The sequence below is a fragment of the Nothoprocta perdicaria genome, unplaced genomic scaffold (assembly GCF_003342845.1).
Source record: "Nothoprocta perdicaria isolate Ctin4 unplaced genomic scaffold, notPer1 scaffold_126, whole genome shotgun sequence".
Lineage (NCBI taxonomy): Eukaryota > Metazoa > Chordata > Aves > Tinamiformes > Tinamidae > Nothoprocta > Nothoprocta perdicaria.
Genome location: NW_020454383.1, coordinates 2175614 through 2192529, shown reverse-complemented (window position 1 = coordinate 2192529; position 16916 = coordinate 2175614). Strand labels below are relative to the sequence as shown.

The window sequence follows — 16916 nt, the reverse complement described above, 5'->3', positions numbered from 1 at the left end:
CCACCATAAAAATATCACCCGCATCACTGAATTGTACTTATAATAATACAAAATTAATTGAGCCAGCAAATTAATTGAGTCAGCTCTGTAACTAGAGTAAAGCTGCCTAGCTGTTTTGACTTCATTAAATCAATTATTGGCATCTTTTTGCTCCTAGACTGAGTTAGAAAAATTTACCTCAAATGTAAATAGATTGTACTCCTCTGGAAAGGATTACATATTAGACATATTAGTCTGTACCTAGAAAATTGTGTTTACAAAAAAAAAAAAGTGCTAAAGTGCTTTACACCAATTTGGAATTAAATACCTATGCAAAATAAATGCAACTTGTGCATCACTGAATGCATATGCTGTACCTATCCTTAGCTACTATATACACAGATAGTACATACTAAGAGAAACTCCTCCTTAACTTGCCCTCCTCCTCTCAAAACACATACAGAAAGGATTTGTTTATACTACCACAGTAATACATTATAAATGTCATTCCACTGATTTATAGGGCTTAAAAAAAATCACTAGTTAACATGGAAAGCGATGTACAGCTACCTTTACATCTCTCTGCTAGCTGTTTTTTTCTTCCTAGCAAGCATTTCTCCACCCTACTTACTAAATAATGTAGCTTTTTAAAGCACAAAAGCTATGCAGCTTTTGCATACCAGAAAACTACTATTTTTAGAACTTTGAACAATAAACACCTGGGTGAATCCTTAATTCTTTCTCTTTGTTTGGTGAGGTGTGAAAAGAATCTGCTGTGTATCAAAAACACTGTACTCACATTTAGGCCCCAAGGCCTTTCCAGCATTGTACACATAGTCCAAGTAAAGCTGTTTTATTACTTTTAGCTACTTAATGATTCATTTAGGTTCTTCTGATGCTTAATTCATCAACGCATTTGCTCCTTGCCCCCATTTTATGGTAGACCATAGCTCTTCCTGCAGCTGGCTAAATTGTCTATGCTAAAAAGCAAATGTAATGATTTCAGTTTGTTTTCCTATATGTGAGATGAACCTAAACAGATTCTGATCTGAATTTCCCCTCATACAAGCTTTCTCAGTGTATAGTTAAAAATTTCAAGAGCTTCACTAGTAATTTTATACCAGAGTGATACTCAAGTATTTTGATTGTCATTGGTTGGTTCATAATTCAAGACAGCTTAAAAAACAGAACTGAATGGGAAATATCATTGAGATTACTGAACATCTTTGTAAATCTTTTTACCGAAATTTGTAGCTATGACAACTAGCTTATTTTAAGTAGCTCATCTGGCCAAATTTGTATCTGTGTAAGAAAGAGGTAACTGCAACGGGGTCTGGGTGACGACTGGCCGCACAGCTTTTGATGAAATATGAAAGTTTCAGATTGTCACTTTACAACTTATGGTCAGTGATTGGTGACCTAAATCATATGACAATTACTATTTGTCCTAGTCATATAATCCTCAACTATCCATTCTTGTCCCTGTTCCTTTAAGCCTGGGGTAATAGCCTGATCTTGCACTTCTGAATTGCTAGGAGCTTTTTGCTTTGACTTCAGTGTGCATAGGATGAAAAGGAACTATTTTCACCTGAGTGATAAGGAGACATTAAGCTTGACTCAGACATCCTGCTATGTATGCAAATACATAGATAGATATTCATATAAAGCACAACTGCAGCAACAGTATCCAATGCAAAAAAAAAATCCATTTACGGAACTGCTTGTATCAACAGTGATGATAAAATTGCACAAGTACAGCTAAGTGACTCTGCATTATCTTGAATCCTTCGTCTTCATTTCTAATTTACAGAGTTCTATTGTCTGCTTGGGGCTTCCTGATGTGTAAAGAACAAAAAAACGAGTATTTGAGGTAAGTGCTCTGAGGAGGAATGAGAAAGGGAAAAGACATAGAATGAGATTTCCGCTTTAAGATTTAAGATTTCCTCTCCCAGAATTACAGATTTCATCACAGTAATGTACTGTAAGTCAAAAGGGCTGGGAATGATAAACTGTGGTATCGGATGATTCATGCTATTTGGCAGAGACCAAAGCTTTGAGTGAATTGAAAATACCCTGTGGCGTCTGGATTTACAAAAACCTCTAGGCCAAATGCTGATCCCACCAATATCAATGACAAAGCCTTCAGATTTTACTGGCAACAAGGTGAAACAGCTGCATTAAAAAAAAAAAAAAAAAAAAAAAAAAAGAAAACAGAAAACAGAGGCATGGAGGCATGGCCTGGTTTGTATGAAAGGAATAGCTGTGTTTGTCAAACTCAGTGGAAGACTTTTAGAGACACAGTTGTGTGAAAGCATCACCCTTATAAAATATGGGTCATTATGCCTTGTCTGTCTTTGCAGTCACAGGGTGTGATACATAATATGCATAATATGAGTAATCTATTTGAATGAATAGGCTTGATTTCTAATAGTGCTCAGCATTTTTGCTACTGTTAAAGTCAGTGTTAGTTATGGATATTTTGCTGAAATTACTTTTAAATAAGCCAGAACATTTACTTAATACTCATTTTCTCTTTTAAGAGACACGAGAGAGAATTTTATTTTAAATAAAAAAATACAGTAAATAAAATCAAGCATTATTTTTTTCCCTAGCAGTGTGTGATGAGAAGTTTCCAAAGGAATTTAGGCTTATAATTGCAAAGCCATATAAAATACTGGAACATAGTTGGATTTGACTATTTGGATTTTCGTGGGTACTTTCAGAAAATATGGCTCAGATTTTAAAAGGCAGAATGACTCTAAACAATTAATTAAAGCAAAACCAGAATGCAGTGGATGATTGTTACATAAAATAAACAAAAATCTGTTGATACAGATGTTAAAACACCTCCAAACCAAACATTAAAATAGATAAGCCAAAAGTATAAATAGAACAGTGTGAATTTGCTGAATTCATTAATGAATCACTTCATGGATTAGGCCTTAATAGATGGAGTGCTCATATCCAGATGTTTACTGTGATTTGTCAATGGCCTTGCACTTAATCCTCCTGAACAGGAAATAAGAGTCTTTGCTCCAGGGTCTCCCTGAGGGACTGCGGCAGACTTTCTTGCTTGATCACGCTCTGGCCTGAATCATCACAATATAGGATCAGGCTGCTGGGGAATTAACAATGTGGAAGGGGAACAGATTTGCCTTTAACCCCTTCAGGTTTATTTTGGATTCAAATGACTTCTCCATCCTCTGCCAAAGTGGGGATGCTGTTTTGCCAGTGTGTGGAGAAGATGGAGAGGCATGACACATAGACTTCCAGGATGTACATTCATGGGATCTCCATCCCCACAATCTTCCAGTCTCAATATCACTGAGGAGTAGACCAAGTCCCTAGAGGCTGGTGTGCCTCTCCACATCTCAGCCTCATATGTTTAGTTTTGTGGTGCTGCAATTCTACAGCAGCTGTCAGTGACTGGATAGGCACAGTAGGGATTATGTGTAAAAAGATGAGATGTCCTCAAGGTGTCCTTAGTCGAGTATACCACAGCACATGTAATGTGCACAAGTACGGGTAGATGAATACAAAATCTCTGCAGACTTGCATGACATTGGAGATACCAATATGATGCAAGTGCATAGGATGTGTATAGGTAATGTGTATTTGGTAAGAAGGTCATGGTTTGGTGTGTGGGAGTGTGCCCCACTGAACGGCAGCCACACATACCATCACCACCTCTGCTGCACAACATTATCCACTGTGTGCTGCTTATCAGCTCATGATGGCCTAGATCAGCCAATTGCATTTGTATTGGTAACTTAGTGCTGAGAGAGGCCACCATACAATGCTGGAAATGCAGCATAGGTAGGCTGCTGCTGAGGGAGCAGAAGATGGAAAGGAGCTGCAGAAGTTTCACATGTGGTGGACATGATTTTACACTTCTCAGCATCAGGCTGTATTATTCATGTCTCTGACATGCTATTGCAAGGAGCATGAAGGTATGGTGCTTCTTTCCTCCTGGTAGAGAGGTTGTTCATTGTGTTGTGGGTGCAGATCTGCCTTCATAGAAGGATAGAGACTCCTTAGTTTAGATAGAATTTACTCTTCTTCAAAGTACTAGTCTTGTGTGAGCCTCACACAGACACTTGTTAGTAAAATAAGGAAACTCAGAAAATTCAAATTCAGGCAGCATCTTGATGCTCATTAAGAAGCTAGAGCAGTCTGATTTACTAGACTCCTGTCCAGCCCTCCCCACATTTCCAAAAACCCAGGAGATTAGAGGATAAGGCATCACTGATGCTTTAAAACAAACAAAAACACCTCAGGAAAAACAAACAAATAAACACCTCTTTGAGAGGATATGACAACAGACATCATGACTGTAAAACAACTGATGTATTTGGATAAAAGTGGGACCCAAGGGAGCTTCTACTTAAAATATTAGTAGTGCATTGTAACACTTGCTATGTCACGCTATTGTGAGTGCTCTCCTTTCTTTCCAATATATTAGTTTTCTGTGGGTAGCACCGCTCTTCATGAAAGTGTTCACATCCATTTTACCCCACTCAGAAAAGCAGAGATGCCACATAACAATTACACTTTGAACTTTCCTGCTTGGAGAAGTTTTTTTCCTCTCTAATATCACCCTCCTACTTGTTCTTGAGTCTTCTTTCTCTATTCTCTTCCACACACTTATAGAGAGATATTGTCATAATTTCTCAGTGTTGTTAGAGCTGCAGATGAGGTAGTTTTCTACTGTTTTACAGTGTACCTGCATTTTACTGGAACATCAAATATTTACTGCTACATCAAATACATACTATTCTCATCAGGCTTTTGGTAAGATGTTCACTGACAAGACTGTGAGTCCTTACCTTAGCGATTTAGCACAATACCATCTGCCTGCAGATTCGCAGAATCACAGAATGGTTAAGATTGGAAGAGACCTCTAGCGATCATCTAGTCCAACACCCCTTCTCAAGAAGGGACACCTACAGAACGTGACACAGTGTCGCAGCTAGGTGGGTTTGGAAGACCTCCAGAGAACAACCTATCTGGGCAGCCTGTTCCAGGGCCCTGTCACCCTCACAGTAAAGAAGTTCTTCCTCACACGGAGATGGAACTGCCTGTATTTCAACTTGTACGCATTACCCCTTGTCCATCACTGAGCACCACCAAGAAAGGTTTGGCTCCATCCTCCCTACATTCTCCCCTCAGGTACTTATTCATATTAATCAGATCTCCTCAGTCTTCTCTCAGGCAAACAAGCCCAGCTCACTTAGTCTTTACTCATACAATAGATGCTCGAGTCCCTTAATCATCTTTGTCACTTATGCTGGACTCTCTCCAAAAGTTCCATGGCCCTCTTCTACTGGAGTGCCCAGAAATGCCCCCAGTACTCCACGTGTGGCCTCACCAGAGATGAGGAGAGGGGCAGGATCACCTCCTTCGATCTTCTGGGAACACTCCTCCTCATGCAGACCAGGATCCCATTGACCTTCCTGGCCACAAGGGCACACCGCTGACTCATGGTTAACTTGTCAACCAGGACTCACAAATCCCTCTTCACGGAGCTGCTTTCCAGTAGGTCAACCCCTAATCTGTACGGATGCCTGGGATTACTTCTCCCCAGGTGCAGGACCCTTCATTTGTCCGTGTTGAACCTCATAAGGTTCCGCTCTGCCCAACTCTCCAACCTGTCTAGGACCCTCTGAATGACAGCACAACCCTCTGGAATGGAGTAAGTCCGCAAACTGGCTGAGAGTGCACTCTGTTGCCTCGTCATTGATAAGTTGAACGGCACTGGGCCTGGTACTGACCCCTGGGGCACACTAATGGCCACAGTCCTCCACTAGACTAGGCCCCATTTATCACCACCCTATGAGCTCTTCCATCCAGGCAATTCTCAATCCAGCTGACTGTCCACTCATACAACCCTTACTTCTGGAGCTTTCCTATAAGGATATTATGGGAGGCGGTGTAGAAAGCTTTGCTGAAGTCAAGCAAACATCCACAACATCCATGGCTTTCTCATCTTCCAGCCAGCCTGTCAACTCACCATAGAAGGCTATCAGGTTTGTCAAACATGACTTCCCCTTGGTGAATCTGTGCTGACTATTCCTGGTCACCTCCTTCTCCTTCACATGCCTGGAGATGGTCCCCAGGATGAGCCGCTCCATCACCTTACCAGGCATGGAGGTTGGGCTGACCAGCCTGTAGTTTCCCATTTCCTCCCTCTTGCCCTTTTTGAAGCAGTGACGTTGGCTTTCTTCCCGTCCTCCAGCACTTTCCTTGTTCTCCATGACCTCTGATGGAGAGTGGCTCTGATAATGGAGAGTGGCTGAACAATAACCCCCACCAGTTCCCTCAGCACTCCTGCGTGCATCCCATCTGGGCAAATAGATCGTATGTGCATCCAGATTGCCTAAATAATCCCTAACCCAGTCCTCCTTGACCAGCGACCCTCTATTATTTCTCTCATATCTAAGCTCTGTAGTACTGGACTTCAGTGGTAAAGACAGAAAGAATGAAAGCATTTAGTAACTCTGCCTTCTCTGCATCTTCTGTCACCAAGTCACCCTCCCCATTCATGCTAGTGGGCTAGCATTTTCCCTAGTCTTCCTCTTACTGCTAATGTAATTATAGAAGCCCTTCCTGTTGTCACTGACATCTCTTGCCAACTCTAATTCCAGACGGGTCTTGGCCTTTCTCATTGCATCCCTGCATTCTCTTACAGTTTTCCTCTATTCTTGCCATGTGGCCTGGCCCTTCTTCTACATTATGTATGTGCTCTTTTCCTTATTAAATTTACCCAACAGCTTCTTGCCCAAGCACGCAGGTCTCCTGCCTCCCTTGCTCGACTTCTTTCTTGTAGGAATGCACAAATCATAAGCTTGAAGAAAGTGGTGTTTGAAAGTTAGCCAGCTCTCCTAGACTCCCTTTCCTTCCAGGGGCCAGATCGAGATGATTCCTCCAAGGAGCTCCCTGAAGAGGTCACAGTTAGCTTTCCTAAAGTGCAGGGTTGCAATCTCACTTCTTGCCCAACTTCCTCCACACAGGATCATGAATTCCAGCATCTCATGGTCACTGCAGCCAAGGCATCCCCTAACCCTCCCATTTCCCACTAGACTTTCTCTGTTTGTTAGTTATCAGATCTAGCAGCTTCTCTTCCCTTATTAGCTCATCAACCACCTGGATCCAGAATTTATCTTCATTGTTCTGCAGGAACTTCCTGGACTGTCTGTTCCTAGCTGTGTGGTTATCCCAGCAGATATCAGGATGGTTGAAGTTCCCACTAAGGACCAAGGCTTGTGATTGTGAGATTTCTCGCAGCTGCTAGTGCACTCCCTCTTTCCGGAAATGACGCCTGTAGTAAACTCCCATGGCACTGTCACCCTGTTGACCTGCCCTTTTGTCCTTACCGACAGGCTCTGAACTTGCTCTTCATCCTCCTTTAGGCAGAGCTCCACACATTCCAGCTGCTCTCACATGAAGAGCAATTTCGCCACCTCACCTTCCTGGCCTGTACCTCCTGAAAAGCCTAAAGCCATCCATGAGTACATTCCAGTCCTGAGTGCTGTCCCACCACGTTTCAGTAATTGTAATGAGATCAAGGCCCTGTAATCGCACATGCATCTCCAATTCCCTTTGTTTACTCCCCATGCTGCATGCGTTTACACAGAGGCATTTTAGTTGGGCTCCTAATGTGCCTCTCATTCTAGCGGAGGCAGTTATAACTTGACTATGTGAGCCTTCAGAAGTTCTCATATTTTGCCATTTATCCTCTCCAGACTTAGGACACTCTTCACAGGCTATGGAATTAGGCTGCTGCTAGTGAGACGAGAAGCCATTGCATACCTTATCACCTGCTTCCCCGATGACATCCCCCTCCCCCCTCAAATCTAGTTTAAGCCTTCTCGATGAAGTTAGCTACTCAAGATCCAGAGCTCTCTTTCCCCTTTAAGAAAGATGGATGCTATCATGTCTGGTGCCATGTAAGGCTTCCTGTTGCCAAAGAAACAGAAGTTGTGTCAATGATACCAGCCACGGAGCCATTCACTGCCCTATGACACTGAGAAAGTAAGCTAAAAATCTTTCTTTATCAAAGCAGAATTTGAATTCAGCATCATCTCTTTCGGGCATCCAACAAGGGCTGCTAAAGTTTTCTCTTCCAGACATCCAACAAAGGCTGCTACAGGTTATAACATAATGTGGCCTCTCTCCCCTTGTTGTTGAAGGAATGATGAGGATGGGTGTAAGGGTGTATGTGTAAGGGTGTATGTGTAAGGGTGTATGTGCAGGAAGAGGAGCTTGAATAAAAGAAAAAAGAAAAGAAAACAGAAATGAGGGAGCAGACACAGATGTTAGCATATTTAGTGTTCTGTTATTGGTTATATTAATGTGCAAATTAGAGCACAGTTGCATATCTGAACTACGAAAGAGTAAATGCTCAGTGAGTAGGCTCTAACTGAGTACAGAGTGCTTGATAGGACACCAGAGTTCCTGGCGTGAAATTTATTAATTCTGGACTGGCATTACCTCCAGGAGTGTGGACATATCTAGAGAAGTTTCCTCTTGAAATTAATGATTATTCAATGAAAGGTTTCGAGAGAAAGTATCTTACCTCAGAACAGCTGACAAACCTGGAAAAAAAAAGAGAAAATAATTTTCTAGCATGCAAGGTCTTCCTCAGGTTATTATCCCTGAGATGCACTGATAACAGAGCAGCTGCTATTGGTTGGAGGGCATAGGTGTCCATGTTTACTGTTATAGCGTTTACCAGTCCCTCAGAATATTTATACTACATTTTGCAGGTATGATATATTACCCTGATAAATAACTGTTCTTGTAAATCAGATGTTCGTTGCTTTTAAAGGGCTTCTTTAGAAAATACACTTGGAATTTTGCATCTCGGAATTGCTCATGTGAGTAAAATGGATCCTGTATTCACCTGCATAACTGCATAACAAGCCAGCAGTTCTATGCTCAGCTCTCAGAGAGAAATTACAGAATATAAGTGTATAAATACCTCAAGGGAGGGAGTGAGGTGGATGGGGTCGGCCTCTTTTCAGTGGTGGCCAGCAATAAGACTAGAAGAAACGGCCAAAAACTGAAGCATCGGAAGTTCCACAGGAACTGAAGAAAAAATTTCTTAACAGTGAGGGTGACAGAGCCCTGGAACAGGCTGCCAAGAGAGGTTCTGGAGTCTCCTTCTCTGGAGATTTTCAAAATCCGCTTGGATGGAGACCTGTGCCACGTGTTCTAGGTAACCATGTGTGCGCAGGGTGGTTGGGCTAGATGACCTCTGAGGTCCCTTCCAACCTTAAGCATTCTATGATTCTATTACTGGGGAAACCCTCCCTTATGATGATATCCCCGTAAGTATATATGTATATAATTATGGAGAGTAGTTTGGCAGTGTTTTTAATATCTTCGGGCATATTTCACATTCTTTCCCTGTCTTCAGAAGCTTCTTTTGAAGGTGTAACAAAATCACAAGCATGCAAGAAAAACAAAGGAAAGGAAACTTCCTCTCCTCACCCCAACCCTTTCTTTCTTCCGATTGTGTGGCGCAGTGGAGGAGGAACGCAGAGGCTCACTGAATTCCCAGAGCTTGCACCGCACCGATTAAGGCTCATTATCACTAACGGTAAGTGGGGGTTATCTCCAGAGTTCTCCCTGCATCCTCCCATTCCGTCTAACCATGCGTGGGGCCACGCAGTGATCCCCGACTGCGGGGCGGGATGGGGGGAAGGCAGAGTGGTAGTGGCAGTGCACATCCGCAGAGATGCCTGTGCCCCACCCGGCATCGCCACCGTGCATCGCAGCGGGGCTTTGGCCGCCCCTCTTCCTGGCGCAATCCCACCGCGGCACCTCTGAGGATGCACTGAGGCTCTCCTGGCGGGCTGGGGCGCTGGGTGCTCACGGGAGCTCCGCTACCCAGAGAGTGTTTGCGCGGAGCCTTTGCGAGGGTCGTCCGGGGGGCGGGATGCCTCAGCCTGGTAGGAGAACGGAGGCGGGGGATTTCGGGCTTGCTGTCAGCGGGGGCGCGGAAGAGCCGGGATCCTCCTTGACGTCAAACGCTAATAAATGCTCGCGCGTCCATATCCGGGTCTTCGCGCGGCTCCCGTGCGCTCCGCTCGGCCGCGCGTCGCCGTGCGCCGAGCGCGGAGGCGGCTCGGGACGCGCCGCGCCGGGGAGGGCGCCCGCCCGGCGCGAGGTGCTCGCGACAGCGGGGCGGGGAGCGCACGCAGGGCAGCGCAGCGCAGCATGCCCTCCGCCGCCTTCTGCTGTCGCTCCCGCTGCCCATGGAGATCGCGCTGGTGACTCTGGAGAACGGCGGCGCCACAGCCATCGCGGCCGGCGAGGATGCTGTGGCCGGCGGCGGCGGCAGCAGCACCCGGATTCGCCGCCGCGGCGACCTGCTCCGCATCGCCAGCGCCGCCGCATCGCGCCTGAGCGACAGCAAGGAGGGCGCCTCGCCGCCGGCGGCCGACGAGGAGCGGCAGCGGCCACCGTCCGCTCCTCGCGGAGACGGCCCCGACGGGCGGGCGCTGCGCGGTATCCCGCCACCTCCTCCCGCTCCGCGGCAGCCATCGCGCGGCCTGTGCCCCGGCGCGGCCGAGATGGGCTCCCCGGAGGAAGGTGGACATCGTCTGGGCATGGCCATGGCGGCGGCCGGAGAGGAGGAGGAGAACGAGGAGCAAGAGGAGGAGAGAATTGTGAGCCGGGGCGCCATGCATCACCAGCGGGTGCTGATCAACATCTCGGGGCTGCGCTTTGAGACACAGCTAGGTACCCTCAACCAGTTCCCTGACACGCTTCTGGGTGACCCGGATAAGCGCATGCATTACTTTGACCCACTTCGCAATGAGTACTTCTTTGACCGGAACCGGCCGAGCTTTGATGGGATCCTTTACTTCTACCAGTCTGGGGGCAAGCTCCGACGGCCTGTCAACGTCTCCATTGATGTATTTGCTGATGAGATCCGCTTCTACCAACTGGGTGAGGAGGCCATGGAGCGTTTTCGGGAGGATGAGGGCTTCATCAAGGAGGAGGAGAAGCCCCTGCCCTGCAATGAGTTCCAGCGCCAGGTCTGGCTCATCTTTGAGTACCCTGAGAGCTCCAGCTCAGCCCGGGCCATTGCCATTGTCTCTGTGTTGGTGATCCTCATTTCCATCATCACCTTCTGTCTGGAGACCCTGCCAGAATTCAGGGACGAGAGGGAGATGCCCATGCCCTTGCCTCCACAAAATGGAGGCTTGAATGGCACACTCGGCGACTCCCCACCTGTGCAGTCACCCAGCAGCCTCTCTGACCCCTTCTTCATCATTGAGACCACCTGTGTGATCTGGTTTACCTTTGAATTACTTGTTCGCTTCTTCGCCTGCCCCAGCAAGCCTGAGTTTTCCCGCAATATCATGAACATTATTGACATTGTTGCAATTATCCCCTACTTCATTACCCTGGGGACTGAGCTTGCGCATGAGCAGCAGCAGCCAGGGACTAGCAGTAGCAATGGAGGGAGTGGCCAGCAGCAAGCCATGTCCTTGGCCATCCTTAGAGTCATTCGTCTTGTCAGAGTTTTCAGGATCTTCAAGCTCTCCAGGCACTCCAAGGGACTGCAGATCTTGGGACAGACTTTGAAAGCCAGCATGAGGGAACTGGGCCTCCTCATCTTCTTCCTCTTCATTGGGGTGATCCTCTTCTCCAGTGCTGTCTATTTTGCTGAGGCTGATGACCCTGAGTCTCATTTCTCCAGCATCCCTGATGCTTTTTGGTGGGCAGTAGTGACCATGACCACTGTAGGCTATGGAGACATGCGACCTGTCACTGTGGGGGGCAAGATTGTAGGTTCTTTGTGTGCCATTGCTGGCGTGCTCACCATCGCCCTACCTGTCCCTGTCATTGTATCCAACTTCAACTACTTCTACCACCGTGAAACTGATCATGAAGAGCAAGCTGTTCTCAAGGATGAACACAACAGTGCTCAGAGTAGCACAGCTGGGGGAGATGCAAAAAGAAGATCCAGTAAAAACTCATTGAACAAATCTGTTGTGCACTTGGAAAACAGTGAGGGGTTCAACAATGGTACAAATTCGTTAGAGAAAACGAGTATCAAAGCTAAAAGTAATGTAGATCTCAGAAAATCTCTCTATACTTTCTGTTTGGATGCTAATAGAGAAACAGACTTGTAAAGAAAGGAGAATAAGTTGAGACATGCAGAAGTATTTGCTGGTGTCAAACCTTAAAACTAATATTATTCTTTAGTACCACCATTTTAAATCAGGCTATATTTTATAAATTGATAACTTTCCTGAGCAGACCTTCAGGAATAAATGTTTTTATATTCTTTTTCCATGACACAAAGGGTCACCTATTTTTAAAATAGACTAATAATAATCAACACTCCATGATGCAAGAGTGGGTAAATTATAACAATACAAACCTAATTTGTAGTAATTTATTTTAGAAATGGTTTATTTTAAATGAGTCATAACCATTTTATTTGCTCCAAATTTAGTATTAAAGAGCTGGGGGCATGTGTGGAGAGTGAATGGACTTAAGCGGGGGGGGAGGGGGGCGAGATTGAGATTTTTGTACTGTAGTTTCAAACTGAAATTATTCCAAAATATTTTATATTTGTATAACTATTTATGTGTGAAAGGGGATTTCTTATCCTTGTGAAATAGGACTTCACTAGAACACTAGAAGCATTAGCCTATAAGCACTTCCAGAATTTTCCACTTGTGATCAGTACAGATCTGGTTATTTAGTATGTGAAGTGAATTTGGTGCTTTTAACCTTATGGAAGAAAACCTTAGTTGTCAATGAGATGTTAGTTTCTTGTGAGCCTTAAATTATTAAATATTGTAAATATACTTATTGAATTAAATTATTAAATATTAAAGTATTAAATATTGTAAGTATACTTATGTTAAAATAATTTTATGATGCTACTGTTTCAAAATTTTTAAATAATTCCGTCCAGTGGTTTCTCTCTGAGAAAAGTATGTGCAACTTTTAATTTTTTTTTCTTTTTTCAAATTTACAGTTTTGAAAACAGTTTCAGTAAATTTTTGAGACTGAAAGAAAAAGTTTCTTGTCTTACATCACTAATTTTGATCCAAGTGCACCACAGATTAAAAAAAAAAAAAATCAGGGGGTGAATAGATATAATCTGAAAGCTAATTATGAGTTCAATATCTGCAATTTCTGTTGTTGTACAGTTCAGATTGCTTTGGCATATGTATTATACACCTCTTTGAAATCATGCTATTTGTTTACACAGTTCACTGTTTTTAATTATCGTAGTCTGGGAACGGATGACACTTTTAAGAGTCTTAACATGCTCTGCTGTGGGTTATATCTTTTACTGACATGGAAAATATCACCTCTCATCGTTGCATGTCTTTATTTTCTTTTATTCCCAAGCCAAATCTTTTCATTGCTGTGGATTTTACAGTTAAAATGTTCCAAAAAGATAAATGGCAAATCATCATGATAACACAGAACTGTGCAGATTCCAAATCAAGAGTAACACAAAGTTGCTTCTAAAAAACGAAAAAGATGTATTATCCTTTTTTTTTTTTTTTTCCCAAAGGACATCTCTCTCTCATTTTTTGTTTTCCTCAAACTTCCCTTGTGTTGACGAAGGTTATTTCCTGCCTTTACCAAGTACTGTGGCACAGCAAGAATGATCTGCTAGAAAGTGGTCTTGTCTATCAGCACTCAAGGTTTGTTTTTATCTATTTTTCTAATATCCTTAAGTAAACAGTAGGCCATGATTATAATTTATGCAAGGTATGAAATGAAATATAGACAAAATATGAGATATATATGCACTGTAGTAATTTTAAATCAGCTTTGCAAAATTCTCCTGTATTCTATAGCCCAGACACAGATCCTGGTTACCGGTCTTTTACCATGACTTTCAATAATAATAATGGAAGAATGAAAGATATTTTTCTTTACTATTCAGTAAAACATCATAGTAAGTACTGGGCAAGTAGATTTTTTATGCATCATACAGAGAAGAATGGTCACACAGAGCTCAGTTTAAAGCTTGCGTGGACAACAATGCAGAATTCTTCACGTTAATTGTAGATGTTGGTTTTCATGGCTACTTTTTTCTTATTTAGATGGGTATTAATGTCGTAATATGCTGAAAAATCACAACTGGACTAACGAACAAGTCTTGCAGCCCTCTAGATCTCCTCTTTGGTTTAAGGGGAGATTTTGCCTCAAGATGAAGCGCAGAATTAGCCATTTTGTGAGGATAAATGTAAAATGAAGTAAAGAAATAGTGCATTGTGCAGATCTAGAAATCCAGACTGATAGAATTAGAGTGACTTTTTTTTTTTTTAAATCAGGCAATTTAGTTTAATTGACTTTAGCTGATTAAAGCCATCTAACAGCTGAATCAGTCCCAAATGATTCAGCCAGGCTTGCAGAGCCTAGCTTTGCCTGTGTTCGTGTAACTTTTACTTTTCCCCTTCTTGACCTATCCTGATCACCTCCTGATCACTTATTACTCTCCCAGCTGTGCAGTGTGCTGAATTAGACTGTCAGTGCTTCAGAGCAGGAAACATAACAGTGGAAACCTGTATGTGGCCAGGGCCTCTGAATATTAACACAAAGAAAATGATATGTCGTAGTAATTATTGCAACTAGTGGAGTAACACTGGCGTAAAACTAACATAGGAGAGAGAAGTTGAGGCTTATGGAGAGTGGGTGGAGCTGATCTTAAAGACCCATTGGGAATGGAAGGGGGGAGGTCTACTTGATCTCTTTCCCTTTCAGTCTTCTGTTTCTTTCTGTTGCTTACCCTGGATTGGTCTGTCCCTGTGTAAGTACTCATGCAGGTACTGACTTCCGCTTCAAGAGGTGCTTGAGCTCATTAATCCGGCAGAAAAGCTAACCCAACAACAACAACAAAGTAGAGATTTTTTTGTCATGTTAGTGGGTTGAATAATTGTCTCACAGAAAGCAAGTGTAAGAGCTAGTGGAAGGATGATGGTAGGAAAAGGTCTGTGGTGCAGGGAGGCGAGCAAGCAGTGGAGCCAGGAAATCTTCCGTTTTCACTGTCAGTGAACTGTTGAATTGTTATATCTGCTTGTTGAACTTTACTCTGTATTTGCAGACATACTGCAAAACTAGGTCTTGAGAGGTTCTGGAGGCCCTTAACCTTCCACTGCAACCAGCTGGCAAAAGTCAGTTCCAAAGTTCAGCTCTGTTAGCACTTTGCTGAAGCTGGGGTGAGGATTTGTCCGAGCAGGAAGAATGAGATCTCTGTTCAATCAAGGTCCAAGTCTGTGAGAGCAAAATACCCCATTATCTCCACAGGCTTGTATTTAAGCTTGTCAAATCATTCGCCAGCCTTTCATTTGAACATTTTTTTTCCATAATAAACAAATAACTTCTTTGCAATAGAAAGAAAATAATTATTCTCAAAATATGATTAAATACATTTGTTTGGCTTGGCTTTCTTATAGCTGTCAAGTGCAGTTTGAACTCAGCTTTTACAACTTCTCTACAAGGATTCATAATTTCTGTTGTCTTATAAGACAGTAAAGGATTTGCTTTCTAATGAATTTGCTGCCAGACACTGAGTGATAGGACCAGAAACATGGTTAGATCACAGTTCAGCAAAGCATTTAGCTTGTACTTAGAGCTTCAGCACATCCTGAAGTGAAGTGTCATTCAGCATGTGTTTTAGATGCATTGTTGAGAGTGGTACTTAAAGATGAACTATGTGCCCTATTGAAAATTTAGACCCATCAGTTCCCACTGGATTTTGGTGGAAACAGTTAGGTGCCTGAAATGTTTTGTGAGCCTAAAAATAAGTGGTGCTGCAAGACACTGGAATCAGAGCACCAGATTCTTTTAGCCAAAAGAATGCTATTACGGCATGAGGACTGCCTTCCCGGTATGACCCATTCCGAGCGCGTAATGGTAGTGTCTGCAGCAGTTTGCAAAGAATTGCAGCTTTGGCCTGAATAAAAATGTAACTGCACTTTCCAGCAGCTACCTACTAATGGACCATATCTTCCTCCTTAGGAAAGCTGAGCTGAATATTCTTTTGGGTCACTGAGTTTATTTTGCACTGCCAGGCCTCAAGGGAAGACTGCATTCACATTGTAGTTATCCATCATGCTAAAAATGAAAAGGCAGTAACTACCAGTTATATAACACTATTCATCTCCAAGTACTTTATAAACTATGCTACAATAATCTTCTCCTATACACAGACAAGGTAAAAGGAAAAATTGTGGAATAGAGGATTGTGCATTTTTCAGAGGGAGTTAGCTAGGATGAGGCACAACCATGAGTGGGCTTAGCTGATGGCAAATCTGAAGTGAAGGGCCACGGAAAGGAGAGAAGGTGGGAAGTAAGGGAGCAAACCTGTACCCATAATTTCCTTTCTGCTCTTCTCCCACCCTCATAGCAGTGGAATTAGGGCTCTTGGGAGCTCTGCGGGCATGGACTGTAAGCCTCTGTGCAAGGTGACCCATCTGGTGGGGTCACTGAGCAGAGAGGGACAGTTGTTTCGAGCTGCATGAATAAATCTCTCTTTTTTGTGCTCTTTTTATTTGCACTGTATCAAAGGAAAATGACACTTTGCCTGGCTTTTTTTTGGCTCCTTGTGCTGTAAACATGGTTCCCTCTGGCTGTTGCCTTGGTGGTGGTGGTGAAGAGGGGCTATTGGCTTGCCATACATTGAGCACTGCTCTGAAGAAGCTTCCCTTCTCTGTGTGTTGCTGTTTGCCTCAAATTAGGTAAGGAGTATGATGTCTCTTTCTTTACTTCCATCATTATGTGTATGGTACAAACAGCTTTATTCCTTTAAAACATGTCAGTGTGGTCCGTTCCAAGGCAAAACATGGAAACTGTTAAAACTGCAGCAGTGCTTCTTCACTGTAGTGAAGAACGAGATTTGTTTAGGCATTTCAGCAACATGTCATGACCAATAATGAAAGTAGATG

General features: G+C 43.4%; 1 protein-coding gene and 1 long non-coding RNA gene across 2 annotated transcripts; both read left to right on the top strand.

Annotated features, from left to right (window-relative positions):
* Positions 1-9522: 9522 nt before the first annotated feature.
* On the top strand, positions 9523-16670 carry LOC112942359. The gene is made up of 3 exons (XR_003248372.1): positions 9523-9580; positions 13535-13667; positions 16628-16670. It is a non-coding gene; the product is annotated as an uncharacterized LOC112942359 (long non-coding RNA).
* On the top strand, positions 10185-12248 carry KCNA5 (potassium voltage-gated channel subfamily A member 5). Its single transcript, XM_026033260.1, has one exon. It carries the CDS (start codon positions 10239-10241, stop codon positions 12126-12128), a length of 1890 nt encoding a protein of 629 aa, XP_025889045.1. The 5' UTR covers positions 10185-10238; the 3' UTR covers positions 12129-12248.
* Positions 16671-16916: the final 246 nt, after the last annotated feature.